Source organism: Paramormyrops kingsleyae, chromosome 7 (assembly GCF_048594095.1).
Source record: "Paramormyrops kingsleyae isolate MSU_618 chromosome 7, PKINGS_0.4, whole genome shotgun sequence".
Taxonomy (NCBI): Eukaryota; Metazoa; Chordata; class Actinopteri; order Osteoglossiformes; family Mormyridae; genus Paramormyrops; species Paramormyrops kingsleyae.
In genome coordinates, this window is record NC_132803.1 from 25,076,434 (window position 1) to 25,097,356 (window position 20,923).

The window sequence follows — 20,923 nt, forward strand, 5'->3', positions numbered from 1 at the left end:
ATATTTGTCACTGATCATCAATTTCTGCCCTAATGGTTAGATTTTCTTCTAAATTGCATTGTATTGAATCTTCTGATAATGCAGTCTTCCATAAAATCAGTCCCAATATTTTAATAACTTAGTATCACACATATTCCTGCATGAGTGGTCTGGTGGCTAAAAGTACAAAAACATGTTCAGTTACGTACTGTCTGTTGCCTTCAGCAGTAGTCTCACATTAATCTGTTATTTATTAGATACTATGTACAGCTTCATTTTAAGTCAAAATTACATTTCTACGGAATTGCAAATAATTGGAAGACAAATAGGTTTTTCTGGAAGACTGGAAGGATGATGCTAATTTAGAGACGATTACTCGGAAAATATCGCTAACCACATATTGAGATCTCTCTCAACATGGCGCAGTTCACATGCACGTGCAAATCGTTAGGGAAGCTGGTAAAGTATTACGAGGAAAACTGGGAGAAGCCCGAATCTCCGCTGGAAGCCGACAGTCCGTCATTGGTACATGCCGAATGGGGGCGAACTTGGATACAACCGTAGTGTCAGAAGGATTGTGGGAAAATCCTACGGAACACCGCGTTGTATTTTAAGCGCAGGCGCAGAAAGTTCCGTCGTTCTGCGCGTGCGTAGTCGCTTGAGTCATGATAGGTTTGTTTATGAGTTCAGAAAAAGACAGTAATGGCGGAGGATTGTCTGTGAAGTGAGCGAAAATTGTCAGCACACTGTAACTAGGAGTTTTATACGAGACGTGTAGGAGGAGAGAGTTCTTAGATTTTAGCTAACCCCGTCGTGGCCAAGATGCAGATCACTTTGAAAACCCTACAGCAGCAGACGTTTAAGATCGACATTGACGGAGAGGAGACGGTGAGAGGAGACGGGAGTATCATGCGTGGTTTCAGGAGGGTGGATGGGACTCCCCGCGAAAATTGGCAAAAGTTAACAGAAATGTGTATTTTTCCTTTCGGGCGTCGGGTTACTTTCCCAAACTGTGTTTTTAACTATTTTACGACATTAGTGAACCTGATAGAGTAACTTTGCTACCACGGTGCGCAACCTGAAATAATGCTAGCTCTCTAAATGAAAGTTAGCAAGCTAAGTAGCTAATTAGCATTCCGTGGGGATAGTCTTTTTAACAGTTTTTGTCACTGATTTTACTCTTTGTAAATTTTGTTGTTGTTTCTGAGTAGTTTGTTAGCTGCTGCGGCCTAATGACTGAGTGTGAAATTTTGATAGGTCATACTGGACTGTTTAATGCTACATTGTTAGCTTGATTGCTACATTGCTAATGCTACTGTAATACTACTTAACAGTACAAAAAACAGTCAGTAATGCATAATTTCCGATACACAGGTTGCTGTGTAATCTTGAAAATATTTACATTGTTTAGTGTGCAGTCTATGAGTTTGTGATGTATGGTTATTTTGCACTTATGAGACTCCCTGACTTGGGAGCGGCTTCCTTAACGTTGTAATACTCACATGCTCTGTAATACCTTGATAAGGATAAGCGGTTGGTAGGTGATAGAGGGAATGCGCAAACTTCTTACTATTATAGTTATTCCGAAGAATGGGCTGCGGGTCTGATCAATTGCAAAATTCACAAAGAGTTAAACATTAAACGTGAGCTTTTAGAGCTGATGTACTATGATGTACTGTATTAAGTCCCTGCAGAAAATTGCCATTTCAATATTTTCTTTTTTTTGTTTTGTCGAATGAATGTCAGACAGTATTTCCAGAATGAAGGGGAGTCTTACAGTTTTAGAAATAGTTCCTTCAATCCCTTCAGTATATTTTGTGTTAACTATATTGAAAGTGAGTCACTGTCTTTTAAATCTGGCTTGGCCCTGGCTCTGATGGCCTAAGTTGTCCCTTCTTAGAGCCCTTGTTCATAAGGCTGCTGATGGACTGCATGGGCATTATACTGCTGAAACACCGGTGCTTATGCTAGGAGTAAGTCTCACAGCAGGATAAGTGGCCAGAGAGCTGCCTGTAGCCTTTTCTTGGCAAAGTTGGCAGCCCTCTCCTTTCCCTACTGAGCTGTTACATTCCCCTTGTCCCTTACTTGGCTTAAAGGATTTGAGGCTCAGTCAAAGATTCCTTCTCAAAAAACATCATCAAAACCTCATTTTTGTTTACTAGCTATTACAGCAAAGTTCAAAATATACTAGCCCACTTTCGGTGTGGGTGAGATATGGTGACTGAAACTGCCATTTTGTATTAAAATCTGCCTATTGTGAACAGTGGATGATGACAGTTCCTCTGAGCACATGAGATACCTACCATTCATTCAACAGACCACTGCCTCTTGTTTACTTCTCATTGTCACAGAATTGCATTTTAAGCGGTGTCTTGACCCTAAGTATTTTTAGCTGTGAACTGTATCAGACTTTCGTGAAGCTTCTTGCTCATGCCTTTGATTGACCGTCACATGATTTGCCTTTTATCTCAATCCCCTCAACATTATGGTGCTGCAGTATCTTTCATCCACTCTCTCCCTAAGTTTTGTAACTTCTAAACCAAGTGGTTTGAGTATACAGACAAAAACATGAAACTAGAGCATGCACACAAATACTTGTGACATCTGCTCTAAACTAATCATAGGGTAGGCATCTGGGTCTTGGCTGTGGATACTAGTAAGTAGCTGTTTATATAGCTGACTAGTTTTTTAAGCTAATATTTATCCATTCTGATCATATGAATATGTTTGGTAAACCTGCCATGCAGTTTTCAGTTTCCTATGTAGAATTTAATCAAATCAATTTAAATTTCATAAGGTACAAAGGTTTTTTGGTACGTTATGTTTTAGATTAATAATTGACACTTGTAATTAAATCATGTTTGCTGTACCTGGTCCATATACATATCACTGTTTTAGCAAATACATTTAGCATAATATTCCCTGCAGGATGGCACATCACCGTGGCCTCTGATGCCCAGGGCTGGGGTTTTGATTTCGGTCCTTGCCTCTGAGTGTGGAGTTTGTGTATTCTGCCTTGGGGCTTACCCAGCAGTCCTAGACTTGACACTTGGGCAAATTAGTTTCTCAGTGTTTTTCATGCTGTGTGTGTGTTTGTCTCCTATAATGAACTGAAAATGTAAGGAAGATGTATTATATAGCAGTTTACTTTTAGTGTTTACAGGAAAAATCACTGTTCATTCCCCAAATTTAATTTCTTATATTAAGTTTCTTTAACCAAACTTCTGTTAAATGTCTTGCTGATAATTTCTTTAAAACATAATGATGAGAACTGCATTTGCTTTGCAATTATTTAGAAGGAACTTATTGAGGTTCTGTGTCACAAAGATAAATGAAATGACCTCTTAGCATGTCTCTTGAGGACCTGGGACCTGTATTTCTTGCTTAGCTGGATAACTTTTTGGATTTAAGCCAGTCTGAGGGAAATGTAAGGGAGCGAAGATAAAAGTCATATATAAACTGCAGCACCTTAAATCCAACAAGTTATCTAGCTAGCCGACGGATCTACTGTACGACAGTCCTGTACGTTAATCTTCAGTTCACTGTTTGACCTTTTTTAAATTGTTGCTCTTTTAACAGGTAAAAGCACTGAAGGAGAAGATTGAGAATGAAAAGGGAAAAGATGGATTCCCAGTAGCTGGGCAAAAGTTGATATATGCAGGTAATACATTTTCAAAGTTCTGTTTTTGAATTGTACTATGTTGATTTTGATTTTGACCACCACAGTGGTTTTTTTCAGCATCTGCAGTCAGGGATTTTTATTCTAGGTTGTTTTTTCCAGTGGACCAAAGAAAATGGCACCAAGTCTTATTATAAAATTGATCGCACTCATTAATTATTTGCTGAATGTCTTAGCTACATTTTTTCTTCTTACCCAGTAGTGGTGTCCAACTAAAAGTCTGTTGCTTTGGCTAATATGTTTTGGTTTATGAGTATGTGTTCATTTTAATTTTTGGTTTTATTTTTGGTTCTTTTGAGGCAAAATCCTTAATGATGACACCGCACTAAAGGAGTACAAGATTGATGAAAAAAACTTTGTGGTGGTCATGGTGGCCAAGGTAAGTAAAGAAATGAGTTGTAATTTTTTTTTTGGGTCAGTAAATACCCTCGTCTTCAAAAAAATAGGCTAAATGCTGAAAAGAGTGATGGTGGCTGAATTGCAAGTTAAACTAAATAATAATTATGCTTGCAATTCAAAAATATCCTTAAGACTATCTATTTGGCACCTGTGCCTAATGGAAGTATATTTCATTTTAAATATCACATGACTGGTCAGTTTATCATATTCTTAATGCTAACAATTGCTGAGTGACACAAATATTTTTGCACCATGTCATTTATGGTGTTTGCTGAAAGTAGCAAATTGTTTCTGGCCCCTTATGAATGGCTCAAGCACAGTGTTCTTTATAAGGAGCGTCGTGTTGGTAGACTTTGGCTTGAGATTCATAGTCTTAATTACTAGTTGTAGTTGGCTGGTTGTTTTGTAGCTTTGGTGGACTACATTTAATTTCCTGCAGTCCAAAAATTAATTTAGGGAATATTGCTTATTTCATTCTGCTTCAAGATTTGAGCACTTTATTGTCATTGTGTAACAATGAAATTACTTTTATTAGAACCCTAAGGCACACTAATAAATACAAAATAAGAAAAAAAAAAAAAAATACATTGTATATTTATATGTCAGTATTTAGCTTTTGTGTAACCTGTGTGTAACAAAGATTTGGAGGGGGGGGGGTAATGTTGGGTCAATGAGGATGGGGTGTCCTTAGTGCAGCATGGTAATATGTTGTCTAATGGTGGGTATTGATTGGAGATTTTAGAAAGATTTTTCTGCCATTCAGAGATGGAATAGTCAGATGTGAGAATGTTCCGACAGGTTATTTCAGAGTACTTTCCTAATCATAGTGTCTTCCTGACAGTACTGCATGAAGGATGCTGTAGTACCTAGGACCATTATCATTTAGCATCTGTTGCAATGCACAATATGACATTTACTGCACCTAGTGATTTGTCCAAAGTGGCTGCCAGGTAGAGTGTAAATGCAGGCATATGTACATTAGGGCTGCAACTAAAGACTATTTTGATAGTCGACTAGTCATCGACTATCGATTAGTCGACTAATCGGATTATAAATTGCATAATTATAAAATGGCTCCTATTTAGCTACCAGCTTTTTCATTTAGCATGAGGTTATTGTTCGACTTGAATGCCGCAAAAAAACATATAAAATGGGAAAGAGCTGTCGTTCAATTGTGCACATAGCTCCTATTTCGTGTTAAATCTATCTTTTTTGAGATTGCCAAAAACTAAATAAGTAAGTATAGGACGTGGATTGGTCACACATGGCCGATACCCGGTCCGTCATATATGTCTGGATCGGCACCGATACAAATCCGAATTTCTGATACAATCTTTGTTATAATCAGGGCTGCATATAACTGGTGTTTAAGTACGCATTCACCTTTAAAAGCGATACGTGCGGCAATCCATTTCTGTGACAGTGCAAATGCGTACGTATTTTATGTGCATTTGCGCTATGACAATAAATTATCATGCATTTTAACCTATATATGCTAATTCGTACTTCATTTGCGGTATAGAGGTTAAAATACATGGTAATTTCTTGTCATATCAGCTATTTATATAGCCTATGTTTATAAACTAATTTTAAAGCAACCTGAAAAATCCCAAGATCCCGACCCAAAATACGGGAAATTTAGAGCAGCTTCCCATTGCCAGTACTCTGTTAACAGCAAGCCTTCAAAACTGCTGTTATTTATTTATTTTTAATGGAGCATAAGCTCTTGCAGCACTTGCAACATTGGAGCCACTGTCCTGAATCTACATGAATCTCATTATTAACCAGTTGACGGAAATCCAGAAAACTTTAATCCATGTGTCCCAGACTTGAGCGTTTAATACACGATGATGCCTGATTTGTGGCCGCCATTCTTCTACCTGTCACTGAATGCTATTGCGCAAGAGCGAATCTCACCAGTGTGGTGTATTGGTGCAGTCTATTGGAAAGCGGTAGTGTTATACAGGTAGAAAGGAAGGAAAACGTCTCAATCCGTTTAAAAATACGTCTGGCGACAATTATCGACAATCAAATTCGTCTGCGACTATTTTTATTGTTGAGTTTTGTCGACAATGTCGAATAATCATTGCACCCCTAATGTACATGGTAGAGAAGTGTACAGCTGGTTGAACACTTAGTACATTGTGCACGGCAAGCTGTTATCTTAACCAGTTCATTGGCTTTTGCTTCTTTCATTGTAGCAGCAGTATTGAACAGAAGAGTCAACACACAGTTTGCAAGGAGAGCAAGACGGGGATTGGGGTAGAATTTACCAAACGGTTTTTGGGAGGGGTTTATGAATCCCAAACCAAATACCTAGGGGGGTGCCCTGCATCACGCTTCCAGAAACTAAACATTTTGGAGGAATGGAGGTTAAACTGGTTGTTCCTTTGTGGTTGAGTTCTGGTCTCAGACACGAGGCAGACAGATAACTTGTGTTGATCGTAATAGACTGCCTCTAGAACATTTTCTGTCTGAGGAAATGGTTTGTTATTAGTTTAGAGAAGTGTGTTTCTTAATCTGCTCCTCAGGGACCTGCAGACAGTCCACGTCTTTGCTCCCTTTCAGTCGTGGAGGGAGCAAAAATGTGGACCATCTGTGGGTCCCCATAGACTGGGTTGGGAAATGGATGAAGAGCTGTAGCATAGAGTAGTTACATGTGTATTAAAACCGTTGCTCTGGGTGAGATGGGAGAGCTCCCTCTAGAGTGTGATCTGCAGCTCTGTCTTCCTCTGCAGCCTAAAGCCGCACCCTCCACTACCCAGCCATCCTCTGCCACCACAACTGCGGGCTCCAGCTCCCACAGCAGTTTGACTCCCACGCCAGCGTCCCCCAGCACTGCCGAGAGCCCCCCTGACAATGCTGACCAAGAGGAAAAGACCAGCGAAGAGAAGCCCCCAGCCAGTGCAGCCCCCGCAACTTCTCCTGTCAGGTAACTGTCTTTTTTTTATTTATTTTTTATTATTTTAAATATTACATCTTTAGTTGTATTGTCTTCAACATGGTTTTGTAGTACTACATTGTTGTTATTATTATTATTATAATAAGGTAAGATCTGCTGGATCATGTTCATTTACCTTGCAATAGAAAATTTGCCAAGACGTTTGGCTGCACTTCAGTGTTCAAAGGTCAGCAGCTTGACCGACATCTAGGCTGCTGTCCTGCATTTGTCATAGTTCTGCCATCAGTTTTTTAATTAAATTTTTTGTAGGACAGAAAAGGTTACTACCCCCTCCCCCCCCCCCCTCCACACACACACTCACCAGCTTCTTGTTAATCTGTTGTCCTTTTCAATATCCTTGCAGTTCGTCAGGTCTTGCGACAAATGTGAACATATTTGAGGAGGCCACATCTGCTCTGGGTAAATAGCTGCCATTTAACTCTATTAAATTCTGCTTAGCAGTAAGTCCTTGCTAATATAACATTGTGGGCTGTTTCTGTAGTAGTGCAATGTACAGTATCCCCCCTGTATCTGTGGTTTCAGTGGTTTGTTATCCACGTTTATCACGGTCCAAAGAAAAGTGAAATGTATAACGGTATGCTTTTTCATTGTTCCTTCATCCTTTGAGGGGTATAAAAAGCATAATTTTCATTACTTCATCATCCTTTGATACATGGCATATTCTTATTACGCTATCGTCTATTGAGAATTAGGTTAAAATGTCCCTTTCATTTGAGAGAATACAGTGCTGTATAATGTATTTTATTACCATATTTAATGTTGGTGATGTCTTAGGCGCCGTCCACTGCAAGTGGCAACGTTTTTGCGCCGTTCTATGTCAAAATCAAAATCATTTGAACTTTGACCTAGTTCTGGACCTCTAGCAAAGCGGCATCCAATCAGATATAATCTTTGGTTTGTGACGGGTAGGTTTGGCCACATAGAAACCAAACCATGTAACAACATGGAAGAGAAACTAATAATTGCAGTATCCCAGTACCCCAGATTGTTTAACGTCACCTAAAAATCATATCAAGAGTTAATTCAGAAAAAATGCACTGACCCTCACCATCCATACAAAATGCTCTTACTAAATTAACCCTTGGGAGTCTGAAGGTGTTTTGGAGCCCTGAAGAGATTCTGACATGTCCTGACATTTGTGTAGTTTTCAGTTACTTATAAACATATAAATGTCTAATGTCTGATAACATTGTATTCAGCACAAACTGGGCTACAATAATATATGAGCAGCATGTATGCACAAGTCTTTATATTGGAGAAAAAAAGTTATGCGTGATTATTGAAAACAACAAAAAAAATAAGTCACTGAAATTAGACCACAAAACGCATTCATGACATTTGTGTACAAGACTTTTGTGACCTGGATCTTGTAGTGTAGAGGTTTTACTTCAAAATGATGTGACAATCATCTCACTCACTCATTTACAGAAAACAATACATTCATTTAAATTTTCTAAGACACTTTTTGTTTAGAAAGGCCATATGCGAGGAGGTGGGAATGATCATGAATAATGCTGTAGTTCACACCAGAGAAGACAAAGACCTGCATAATGAGCTGTATAATTACCCCTTTCAGTCAGGTATGGGACAGAGGAAAGTGCTACAAGAAAATAATTTGAAGACAGACACATATTTCTTTGTTTGTGGTTTATTTAGCATGCGTGTCCCGATGTGAGGTGCTGGTGAAGGCAAGGGTGATGCAGACACATTCCTAAAAACAAATAAATAAAAAAATGTTAGCCTAAAAAAATGCTAGCATCTCAAACATTTACACCCGAAATGTTTGTGCTAAATAACATTACCGATAGCAGTGTTATAGGCTAACCAAAACGGAGCCAAATATATATTAGCAACCATAATCTAAAGCTATCCAAAACGAGGTGAAATACATTAGAACATTTACAAACATCTGTAAACTCCATAAGGCATTAGCTTAGCCACCAGGAAATAACATGTTTGCTACATAAGGCAGCATGTTAGCAGAGTTATCTACATGCTACACTAAACTATGTAAATGGCATTGAAAGCCAATGTTTCACATAAGCTGACAAAAGCTAGCTGAAGTGAGGAAAATATTTACTAATATTAGTTTAATATTATCAGAATAAGAGTTATATAAGACTTAATAACTTACCCATTGTCATAGCAGCTTGCTGTATGTGTGTTTTTAAATTCACCTTTAGTGTCGTGTATTGAAAGTAAACATTTGCGAACCCATTGTGCGTTTTTTTTTTTTTTTTACCTCTATTTTCGACCCAACAGCAAGAGATTGGGCCTTTTTTGGTGTAAACCAACAATAACTTATTTTGTTTCAAGCCGAAAAACACTTTACAATCGCACTTGTTTTTAGAGCTATTTCGCTTTCATGATGTAATGTTCACCCGTCCGCCACTGACCACGAGAACAGGAAAGTGAATTTTCCACCTGCTCCGAGCAGTTTGCCAGGTGCATGTGGACGGCACCTTACTGTGCGTAATTCATCAATTACTGTATGTAATCACACAAAAATCACATTATATATGGGACCCATGGATGACTTGCTGTTATCCGCGGTAGCTCTTGGAATGCATCGCCCAAGGATTCGGGGGACTACTGTAGTGACATTTTAGCTTATAAATGGTTTGGAAATTAGCAACAGGTTGCATCGTGTTTGAAAGGTACCAGGAAGAGGCCAGTGCTGAAACTGAAACTACTGAGTGCAATGTGTAGGTATATAAATGATTATGTAACAGTATGAAGTCACATTGGACCGAAGTGTCAGTTAAGCAATATGAAATAGTAGTGATGGGAATGTAAAAGTTGCCCGTGTTCTGCCTCCCAGTGACGGGCCAGTCTTACGAGAACATGGTGACGGAAATCATGCTAATGGGCTACGAGAGGGAGCAGGTGGTGGCGGCCCTGAGGGCCAGCTTTAACAACCCCGACAGAGCCGTGGAGTACCTGCTGACGGTGAGCCTCTGGCCTGGACCACCCAGACCAGGCAGCAGAGTGCTGCCTGCTTACACGCCTTGAGTTATTTGTGCTCATGTTCTTCTGCGACAGGGGTAGGCGATCTTATCCGAAAGGGCCGGTGTGTGTGCAGGTTTGTGGGATAACCTTTAGGTCCGCTGTTCAAACCCAGGTGTGAGGACTCCTCAGCCAATCAGTAATCTAATTAGGGAGTTGCAGCGAAAACCTGCATACCCAACAGCACTTTCTGGATATGATTGGCCATCCTGTTCTGCAGCATATGCTGACAATACACCTACTTATTGCCTGTCTTAGTTTCACTTTTACTTATTTATTTTTTGAACATTAATTTTTCACATGCGACCTCTCCTCTGATGGCTGTAGGTGGCGCTGTGCCTTTCGATGTCTGTATCAACGCTATTCTGTCCCTCAGGGTCTTCCTTCGGAGGGAGACGGCAGCACGGCGGCCAACCCTGTAGTGTCTCCCTCTGGTGGTGCTCCTAGCGGCACCACGGGCCCGGTATCGTCACCCACAGGCTCTGCTCCTGCCCAGTCCACTACCACCGGTGGGGGTGAGTTTCTCACACACCCTGAAGACAGAGCCGGGGATCAGAACTTTTAACTGCTCTGGCACAACTGTCAGAAAATGCGTTTCTGGAAGGTTTGGTAACATTAGGCCTCTTCTGTGATGTTACTGGTTAAGGGGAGGGAAGGGTTTTTGTAGACCTATATATTATATGATGCTTCTATTCTTTTTGATCTCCCAGCCAATCCCCTGGAGTTCCTAAGGAACCAACCCCAGTTCCAGCAGATGAGACAGATCATTCAGCAGAACCCGTCTCTGCTGCCGGCTCTGCTTCAGCAAATTGGCAGAGAGAACCCCCAGCTGCTGCAGGTACCCAGTCCCAGTGTTTTAGTACCAGCCGTGTGCAAACACAACTGGAGTGCATTTCCGAGCGCACTCAGTGAAAAGAGGTCATGTGTAGCTGCCAGTGCTATCCAGGGCTTCTGTCCCGAAGTGGAAGTCTTTCTTCCCGGCTTTAGCGTGAAGTTCCTTTTATTTGGTTTTGTGTTGAAAGGAGAGCACTTTGTAATCCACTTCAAATCTTTAACCCACTTTGCTCTATTTTTTTTTTTTTTGTGGAAGCCTGTGCTTGTTTACTCAGAGGGAATTCTGCCAAAAAGTTGAATTTCGTGTGTCATTTCATGCATTCGCTTGCGCAGGTCCACTGCAACTTCAGGGAGCAAAATGATCACGTTTGATTCTTCTCCTTGTTTGTTGGTCACTACTGGCAGTTCCCAGTTGGACTGGTGGTGGCAGTGTGCTCTGCTTTATTTTTTCTTCTTCTAGCTAATCTCTTAAAAATGTCTTCTGCATATTTGATGCGTACATGAGTTACGTAATGTGATTTAAATTGCATTCTGGACTTAAGCCAGGGTGTTCATTTTAAACTCATCAGGGGTGGCTGCGGTTTAACGGTTACTGGTTTATGTCCCGGAAGAGACACTCTGCAGTATTCTAGGACAGATACTTAACCTGATTTGCTTCAGTAAAACATTCAGCCATCTAGATATTCTAAACTGTAAACAAATAAACTCATTGATTCAGTAACGATGCTGAAGAATACAGGCCTCTGGTGTCCAGAGTCTCTCTTCACTTCCAGTATAGGTTATAACTAAAATGATGTTTTCTGCATATGGATTTCCCTTTTAAATGCAAATTATGGAAGTTTACCATTCATTTCATTGCCTTGTTGAAATCCAGTAAATGGTTTTATTTAGCCGATTTGCACTTTTCTGATGTTACCATAGAACGTAAAAGCTAATCCTTATACTGCACGCTTACACGTGATCCGCCTTTTTCTGTGATGGGCGGACTGTTCCGCTTCAGGCGTAAGTGTCGGCCCTTTGTGTACACGCCTAAATTTGAGATTCGTGTTCTAACATGTTTAAGCATCACAGCTCGTCCTGCTTTCCTCTAGGTTTGCGATGCACAAATCGGTCCACGTGTTGGATTTATCTGACCTTATTTGTATCCATTTGTCCAAATGGCCATGAAATGTGGAATTTGTCTGGTGTAAATTATTTAGAGCCCTTAAGTGTCCTGGTCTCCTCTACAGCAAATCAGCAGCCACCAAGAGCAGTTCATCCAGATGCTAAACGAGCCGGTCCTGGAAGCCGGTCAGGGTGGAGGTGGAGGGGGAGGGGTGGCTGAGGCCGGGAGTGGGCACATGAACTACATCCAGGTTACGCCCCAAGAGAAGGAAGCCATTGAACGGGTATGTAAATAAAGGGGAATGAACAGTGGTTTCAAGTAAAAAGATTTGCCGTTGGCAGAAGGTAGTGTGATGCTGCGATTCTGCTGTGTATCTGTTCAGTTTTTTTTTTGTGTGTGTGTGTGTCATCAATGACTATTTTACAAACACTTGTTAAAGCATTAACTTTATTTGTCAAGTAGAAAAAATAGGACTGGTGTCAAGAAAATGAACTAGCTGTGTTATATATCTGAAACAGCACTGGCCTTCTCTCAGCTATTACAAGTATTTAGCAGTATTGTATCTCATATTTGGTGTGGGGAAAAAGGTGTTTTGCATGTGTGTGTGTGTGTTTGAGAGAGAGTGTTGAATAGTTACCTGACAGGTGCTGCTTCAGTCTTTGGCAAATAAAATAGCAGTTCCTTTGAGATGAGTGTAACCAATATCCTCCGCTAATTTCTTGTTTCAGCTAAAAGCGCTAGGATTCCCAGAAGGACTAGTTATCCAGGCTTACTTTGCCTGTGAGAAGAACGAAAACTTGGCAGCAAACTTCCTTTTACAACAGAACTTTGATGATGATTAAAGGGATCATAGGTTTGTTCAGCCTTTTGACCCTTTACTTTTGCCTTTACCTTTCCTAGATTTTACTACAATGTATCTTGGTAACACCGGATCAACTTTTCTGTGCAAAAAAGGAACTGTTTATGAACACTTTAATTAATAAGTAAAGTCACCTCGCCTCCTCAGAAATCAACTGTGTGCAATCTGCTTCTTTTGCATATAGCTTGGATGCAATATGAAAATTGTGTAGAAACTGTCAAATGTCTATCAGTTTAGGTGGACAAGGGTAGCTCTGGTCTTTTAATTCATAAATTTTCATACTTAGATTTTCTTTTTCCCTCCCCCGGTAGAACAGTATAGTGAGTCTAGTACTGTTTACCATAGTGTACCATATGACAGTAAATATGAAAAATGTTTTCTGTTTTTAAACATTTTTAAATGTCTAAGCATACTGCATGCACGCTTAGTTTTCAGGTTCCATGGGAGAATTACAAAAACAAGTATTGCTGTGTTTTCATGCAGAATGAAGTGCAATTCATTCATGTATTTAACATTTACAGCATATAAATGGCTTATAGCAGGCATTGTTGACAGTTCCAGTTACTATGATTTACTGTTATTTTACAGAAAAAATAAAACTTTTGAGCATATTTAAAATGACCCTTGTTTTTTCAAAGTGTACATTCTTGAAAATGTTAGTTTTTCCCCCAATTTCTAGAGCTCAAGAATGTAAAGTTTTAGTATTGATTCCATGGCTAGAACTTGGAAAGCACTGCTTGTTAACATCACTAGCTAATGTTACATGGCCATTTCTGATTCAAATTTTGATTTTATAGATTTTTTTTCCCCTGAAAAACATGGTTTTGAATAATTCTGAACTTGGCTGTGTAAGATTGCATAAATTAGTTCTGCTTCATTTCCGTCACTAAGATTTCCCCTACACTCATGCCATATGTTTTTTTTTTTTTTTTTTAAGCATTGAGCTCTGTAGCCTAAATGCCTGTCAGATAAAATATTAAAATAAACTGAGTCATCTGCATTCCTATTCAAATTGCAGTCAGGGGCCTCAAGCCAGCAGCTCCTCATCTTCGGTTCTCATCTTTTCCTAACGGATATAGCCTTACTTGCAGAGCTTTTTTTAGCTGAAAGAAGACACATTTTACACTGGATTGCAATTTTAAAGCCATTGAAAAACAAAGTTCTTACTCGCATGTTAAACTCGGCCAACAGGTTTTTATCGTACATAACTGATGTTTCGTTTCACTTAACTCTGCTAGGAAAAAACAGCAAAGCCATGTCTCCTTATGACAAATGGAAAAAAACATGCTGCAACTAAGTTACAGGATTTTGCTTTGTTACTTTTGAATTTGTTTGGAGGGTGAAAAGAAGCTTTCAAATGTGGTGTAATTTTAAAGCTGACCACCAGATGGCAGAAACATCCATTAAAAAGCTTTCTGCACACCTTTCTGCACTCTCTCTTGGTAAAGGAATGGTTTTATCTTTATTAAATCCACTGATGCATGTTAACATGAATAAAATTGTGGCTGGAATTACAGAACCAAGTTGAGGAAGCAGTTTTTCTTTAAATGACAACTATAGATTTTTTGTTTGTTTCATAGTGTGGGCATGCAGATTGTTTGCAAGTGTACTTGTGTAGGTCCAATTATCAATCTTAGACGTAAAATACTCACAGCTAAACTACATAGATATACATAGCGATAACTTTGATTAGCTAAAAGGCCACGTGTTCCTTTAAACTCGAAGGTTGCCAATCCTTCCTTCAATACCCTGTAATTTTCTATTGGCCTAAAGGGGGCAGTATGACTACAGCATTCTGCTTTTTTCAGTTGAAAGCTCCCTTTCAGGTGAATGGTGACCATGGGACTCCTTTATTGAGGAAAAAAGTAGGAGAGAAAGAATTACAGCAGACTACAGAAAGGTTAAAAGATGTGATCTGAGCCTTCATCCAGTTCTGGCAGGTGTGGTTTGTAACAGTCCTGTTCTCTTGTTCAGGAAAGGGAGAATTCAGCTTATTGTTCTAAATACAAAGGTCTGTTCCTGTGTTTTTGTTTGCTTTTTTCTTACTTTTGTAAAAGTCTCTACTACCCTCTCGGTATGATTTAGGATGTGGAGGATTAGGTTTTGTGTACCATTTTCCTCCTAAGACCTCAGGCTTTGAGGGTGGTTACAAGATGTCACTCAGTTGACATTCGCTATATAGACGTTGCCATTTAATGCACAGTTTTAATAAAAATGAAAAGGTAGCGGGTCCTTTCATGAACTAGGGGGTATTTGACTGTGACAAACATTTCTCTACCACACACAAAGAGCAACAGTGTTTTTTTTTTTGATGTGGTTGAACATCATTTCAACATCAATAGAAGGTGGTATAGAAACAACCTGAAAGGCATGCAATTGTAATTATACCCTAAAGATTGGTTTAAAATGCAGCTGTGTATAGCTAATTGATAAAAGCACAGAAATTTATATCTCACATTGCTTAGCAGTTGCCTTAATCCAATCAGCTATGATAAATACTCTCTGAAATGGCTTAACATCCTTTGTGATATGTTTAGCATGCCTAGCTCTAGATTTAACGGCTCAGAAATTGTATACAAATGATTAATCAGGAGTTCGAATCAGATTAAATGACACAGCTAAATGTCATCCAATAGTATGTCTTGCTTCAGATTTCTTCTCTCTTGTGTATGAAAAGAGAATACCATGGAAACATGACATCTTAGAAGTATATTTGTTCTGAGCTTTTTAGATAAAAGCCTAAAATGGCCCAAGGCAGTTTCCCCATTATTCATGAGAGTAATTATATATTCTTCTTTAAGTCATGGATAATAAAACGAAACAATGTCGCCATAAAAATAATACTACATGTACATAATGCCATCTAAAATCTGGGAAATTATTTTCATATTTCTCGTCTTTTACCATGTGTTTTAATGTTTAATAGGGACAATACAAAAACATTTAACAGATATCCTGTAATTTGATAGCTAATAATGGTATTTATCCAACAGATATAAAGCAAAATTATTAAATGTGTGAAACCGGCAGTTTCGAAGCACAACTGCCTATTGAAATGTAAATAAAATATACAAAACCATAAAGGTTAAAATGTACCAACATTTAAATAAGTTTTATTTGATGCATAGTGTTGTGATAATACTGTACATACAAATTCCAGCTTCAATAAAACATTTATTTACAAATATACAAAATTAAGCAGATTATATTATTTAGTGTTAAAAACCTTTGTTCAGACTATTCTCTGAAAAATGTTCCATTTAAGACATTATTGCACTTTGTAACCACAGTGTAGTGAAAACTGACATCACTGCTTAGAAGTAAAACATTCACCTGATTGTTGTCAAGCATGTGGAATAAAACTTTGTAAGAAAGTCACAGATATCCATATGGCACTTAAAAAAAGGCCAAGTTTCCCAAAAGCATTCAGTGGAGTTTGGGTGAACTTTGCGCCATTTTGCTCTCTCAGCCCCCTCCTTAGGTACCATAAATACGCAAGTCACTAAGCACCATCTTGTAACTTACTTTAAATGATTTTTGTACCCCAACTGAATGGCCTGTTAAAACAATATAAAATAGATTTTTAATACAATGTTGCACAGTGTGTTCCAGAAGAGAGATGTAATTATGAAGGTTGAAGGCCTCTTTGTTACTGGTAATCATTTGTATTTTTTCCCCTGAAATTCATAGATTTCCAGTCATACTTTGGCACTTGGTCCTCCAAGTTTTGTCTGCGTAGGGATAATCATTCCAGTTAAGTCCCAGGGAGTAATGATAGATCTCAAGAGTCTTCTGCTGGTCACTGGAAGCCAATGACATCACCTGCTTTTCAAGCCCTGGTTGTCAGTTGTTTTGTCATTGACGTCAGCGTGTGTCGTATGGCCATAGCTCAAAGGCAGTGCACAGTATAAAGTCCCAAATTTCATTAGGTTTTACCTTTCGGAATAGTCTTATAAGTGCCGTTTCATATGCAGGGCCAAGTGATCTGACCTGGAGAAGGCCCGGTCACATTTTTGACACTGGAAAGGGCGATGGCCGGTGTGTTTCCTGTAGTGGCGTGTAAGCTCATCAGAACGGGCGAACTTCCAACCACAACCCTCCCAGTCACAGTGATAAGGCTTCTCTCCTAAACACAAGAGGTTCAAAATAGAATCACGTGGAAATGGACAACTTTTACCATTGTGCACAGCCTGCTCTACATAGACATCTAGTGACATATTATCATTTTCAAAATATTGTCTTTATCGAATTATTGTCTACTATTGGCTGCTAACTTCCAACTGCCAGCTTGCCTATATACTCCTGAAAGTGGTAAAAACATCAATGCCACTCTCATTAGTCATGCCATGATATGAACTTTAACTTGCTCAACTTGCAAGTTATCTTTCAAGGAATTTGTCCACTTATTACTCAAGGTATTTGAGATACAAGACACCATTTTTCCACATTTCAAAGGTGTAAACATTGTTCCTACCCCCACCTATTTTGATTTCAAAATTTCAAATGTATACAAACAAGAAGGCTATTGTTACGATTCCTCACTCGACTGACGGGCCCCTTTAAGTCGGGTAAGCCTACCTGTATGAGTTCTGTGGTGTGCTTTCAGATGGGAGCTTTTGGTGTAGGTTTTTCCACAGCCCGCATAGTCACACGTGTGTGTGGCTATCCTTTTCCTGGGCCAAGATCGACGCCCTCGCTTGGGTTTAGGCTCTTCTGGCAAGGATTCTGCCGGGGACATGAGCTCTAGGGGTGAAGAGGGTGGAGTGAGCATAGCCTCAGGTGGGCAATGGAGAACGCACAAATGTTCTTCAAAAACACTTAGACAGGACTGACCTTGGTACTGCAAGGATGGAGGCGGCTGGAAGGGAGGATAGCCTGCGGGGACATGGTAGCTCTGGGGAAGAGGCAATGGCGAGTGATTTATAACCTGAGAAGAGGGGTGATGGTCTCTGCTTAGTATGTCTTCCTGGGTCAGGCTTCCTGACAGACGGGTGCCCACCCTTGGGTGGCCAGAGGGAAATCCGTGATGCTCAAGATGGGCTCTTTGGCAAGTCCCAGTGTGAGAGTTAATGCCAAGGTGTGGATCTATTTGTTGGGTAATGGTGCACGTGGTAGGATTCTCCTTCTTTATCCTATTGCAAATGAAGGGCAAAGACGACTCCAGAGAAGGGCTGGTTTTAGTGACACTGTGGTTCTGGCTATAGTCCGCTATGTCCATGGTAGTCTTGACCACAAACTTTCCATGTACGCTGGCTGGTTGCAGGTATGCAGGATCCAGGTCTGGTCGCATAAGTTCTGCCACAAAGCCCCCTGAAGGAGGCATGTCATTGACGTCGGGGATAGCATAGAGGACATCACTAGAAGTGTCCTGAGGAGAGGGGAGCTCATAAGGAGCTGGGGAGGGGGGCAGGTTTTGAGAGTTGCTACCAATGGTTTCCTGTTGCTGCTGTAGCATTGTGTTGGAGAGGATGAAATCATAGTCCAGCAAGTCTTCGGGCTCCTTCTTAGCCAGTCCTGCCAGGATATCTTCATCGGGACAACTTCCAGCTGAAGGTGTGTAGGGTCTCTTTAAAAAGGAGAGCTCTTCCTTCCATCTCTAAGAATAAAAAGATAGCAAGATGTTTTGATCCAATTACTGCAGCAGCAGCTATTACTATGCATTTTAAAAATTTATCTTAACACTTCTCACCTATGCAAACCGATGGATTAGGTCAGACTACAACTTTTAGCTAAAGTAGCAATCTCATATATTTTTCAAAGAATTTGCTATGACTTCACTTTTTCTTTTAATCTCTGTTACCTAATCTAAAAGGATCAATGACAGCTAAATAAGTTCTCTGTCAGTATTTTTTTAAATTACGTTAGATGCTGATCCTAAGGATTTAAGGTGTGTCCGTCCACTGACAGTATTCGGCGACCGAAAAACTTTGTTATACCGCCAGGAACGCATTTGATGCGTTTTAATGGATTTTTAAAGACTTGTCATTTTCATTGTAAATTCGAAGTAATAAAGTAGAGCGACGGTTTAATTAAAAAATATCATCCTATAAAGCTAGTAGGATATAGTGTATGAAACGCTACAGGTAGTCAACGCCCCTGTGGCTGACATTAGGTGAACATCGTCTACAAACAAAATGGCAAAGCCGAATACTCTCTACTAAAGTGAAATACCACGGCGTAAATAAATAATCATAATCATAATCAAAATAATCCATGCATGCTACTTAGCTATTTTTGTACAGTTTAAGACAAATGGATCATCTGAGCATACTCACTGAGTTGGCTAACCCCGGTCCTATCGATTTATTCTTGACAGTTGGACTACTAGCAAACGTAGATATTGACGGCAAAAGCGTACCGCTTAATGCCATATCGAAGTCACTTGGCGGCGGCTGCCTGCAAAAACACAGGAAAATGTAATTTTTATTCTTCAAAAAAAGTCAGGTTATAGCAAATAGTCTTCTGTCCTCTCAAAACTTACACGAGGACCGGTGAAAATAACAGCGCTTGATGGAAAATAACAAGATGATCTTCTACACCAAAACCGAAAACGCACCTCATCAAGGATGATTTTTATTTTTTGTATTTTTTTTTTATTTTATTTTTGCTTATAATTCCCTCTGCTGGATGCAGCCTTTGTGTACCACAGGACAGTTTTAAAATGTTCTTCTCAGTCGCTCCAAATGACACCGGTGTCACTGCTGCAAATGCGACACATGAAGCGGATCTGTCAAGAAGGAGGCCGCGGAGCTGTAACGTAAAGCGGTCAGACGAGAACGACGCTCGGGGAGGGATTCCCTACAGCTGCCGATGCCGCTGCCATGGAACGGGCTCACACGGTTACATCAAACCGAGCGCTAGACCGCGTGAATGGGCTTCCCCCGACTTTTAAAATCATCCCGGGGACACGCCTTCCGGTGGCCATGGCGACGGGACGTGGAAAAACGAAAACACGTGACGCAAAACCGAGAACACAGGCAGCTGGTTTTCAGCGCAGGAGGGAGGGAGAGAGCGAGGGAGAGGGGGAAGGAAAAAAAAGGGATGTCTCTCTAGTTACTGTTTGTATCTAAACAGCACGATAGCAACAAAGGGGGCCTCCGCACACGGCGTGTTTGCTTTTTATTCACGGCTAATGTGGAAGAACCGGATCCTCGCACACTTATATAGAGATAAGGCATATAGGCAGGTCTCCACCTGAAGCCAATGCAATCGTAGCTTAATGTCCCTTCGAGCAAAGCGTATTTTTCTTTTAACATTAAACATGCGCAATCTTAAGACGTTCTGGTTTATGTTTTGAAACTGCTCGTTGTTGTTTTACGTGTTTAAAAGTTATTTCTTGTGGTTTTAGTTGCATTGGCGAGGCATGGGAATTTGTTGCGAAATGCGGAGGGAAAGTTCAGATCGGTACCTGGCTAACAGTTGCGTACACTTCTAAGATCAGTTTCGTAGCCTGGCGTTTAAGCAAAGTTCTGCACAAGGACCAACAGTATGGCAGCTTGTACTAATGCCTGCAGACATACCGTCAACAACGACATTAATCATAACGTTTTATTTATATTACATTTTTTTCGGTTTCTGTTTTTCAACAATATACAATACACATATGATCAGCCCTATTTTTTCCATTGTGGGTGGGAATAAAATACCATAAAAATTACATTACTATTAAGGTGTGTAGCAGTTGTGTTAAAGCCTTTAAATAGCTCAGCTTTGCCAAGAAATGTAAGTGACACGTAGTGTATTACGTGACCTCTTTGTCTACATTACAAAGCTTTAACTGGTGATATGACTTTAACACGAGGTGTGTCAATGAGTCAGAGTCGTAAAGTTTTCTTATTAGTATTCTCATTAGTGCTCACTAGTTCTCACTAGTATGTGTGTTAAACCAGTCGCTAATTTTAACCGATTACTAAACCTTCTTGAAAACATTTCTTAGATCTAAGAACGATATGCAAAGGGGTACAGTCTGTAGTACCGTAACCCTGTTGGATCGGTATTAAATAATCACAAAAGCATCCTGTCGTTTGAATACGGATAAAGTGAGAAAAGCTGCAGTCTCAGGAGAACAGTTGATATTGTACATTTGAACATGGCACAATA

The 20,923-nt window shown here is 39.9% G+C and overlaps 2 protein-coding genes across 5 annotated transcripts; one reads left to right on the forward strand and one right to left on the reverse strand.

The window, feature by feature from the left end:
- The first annotated feature begins 615 nt into the window (after positions 1-615).
- On the forward strand, positions 616-13,441 carry rad23b (RAD23 homolog B, nucleotide excision repair protein). 2 transcript variants are annotated; one of them, XM_072714598.1, is made up of 10 exons: positions 616-867; positions 3,559-3,640; positions 3,958-4,037; positions 6,796-6,989; positions 7,363-7,418; positions 9,841-9,968; positions 10,402-10,540; positions 10,736-10,863; positions 12,089-12,247; positions 12,693-13,441. In XM_072714598.1, exons 1-10 carry the CDS (start codon positions 802-804, stop codon positions 12,804-12,806), a joined length of 1,146 nt encoding a protein of 381 aa, XP_072570699.1. In that variant the 5' UTR covers positions 616-801; the 3' UTR covers positions 12,807-13,441. The 2 variants fall into 2 exon arrangements, with proteins under 2 accessions (XP_072570699.1, XP_072570701.1); XM_072714600.1 differs by lacking the exon at positions 616-867 and having other exon boundaries at positions 3,599-3,639; positions 3,947-4,037.
- Positions 13,442-15,908: 2,467 nt separating this feature from the next.
- klf4 (Kruppel like factor 4) lies at positions 15,909-19,713 on the reverse strand. Of its 3 annotated transcripts, XM_023793315.2 has the most exons (5): positions 19,380-19,705; positions 19,099-19,219; positions 17,657-18,419; positions 17,402-17,566; positions 15,909-16,949 (listed from the first exon to the last, which is right to left on the reverse strand). In XM_023793315.2, the coding sequence occupies exons 1-5, from the start codon at positions 19,382-19,384 to the stop codon at positions 16,774-16,776; spliced, it is 1,230 nt and encodes a 409-aa protein (XP_023649083.1). In that variant the 5' UTR covers positions 19,385-19,705; the 3' UTR covers positions 15,909-16,773. The 3 variants fall into 3 exon arrangements, with proteins under 3 accessions (XP_023649083.1, XP_023649082.1, XP_023649084.1); XM_023793314.2 differs by having other exon boundaries at positions 17,402-18,419; positions 19,380-19,713; XM_023793316.2 differs by having other exon boundaries at positions 17,402-18,419; positions 19,182-19,708.
- Positions 19,714-20,923: the final 1,210 nt, after the last annotated feature.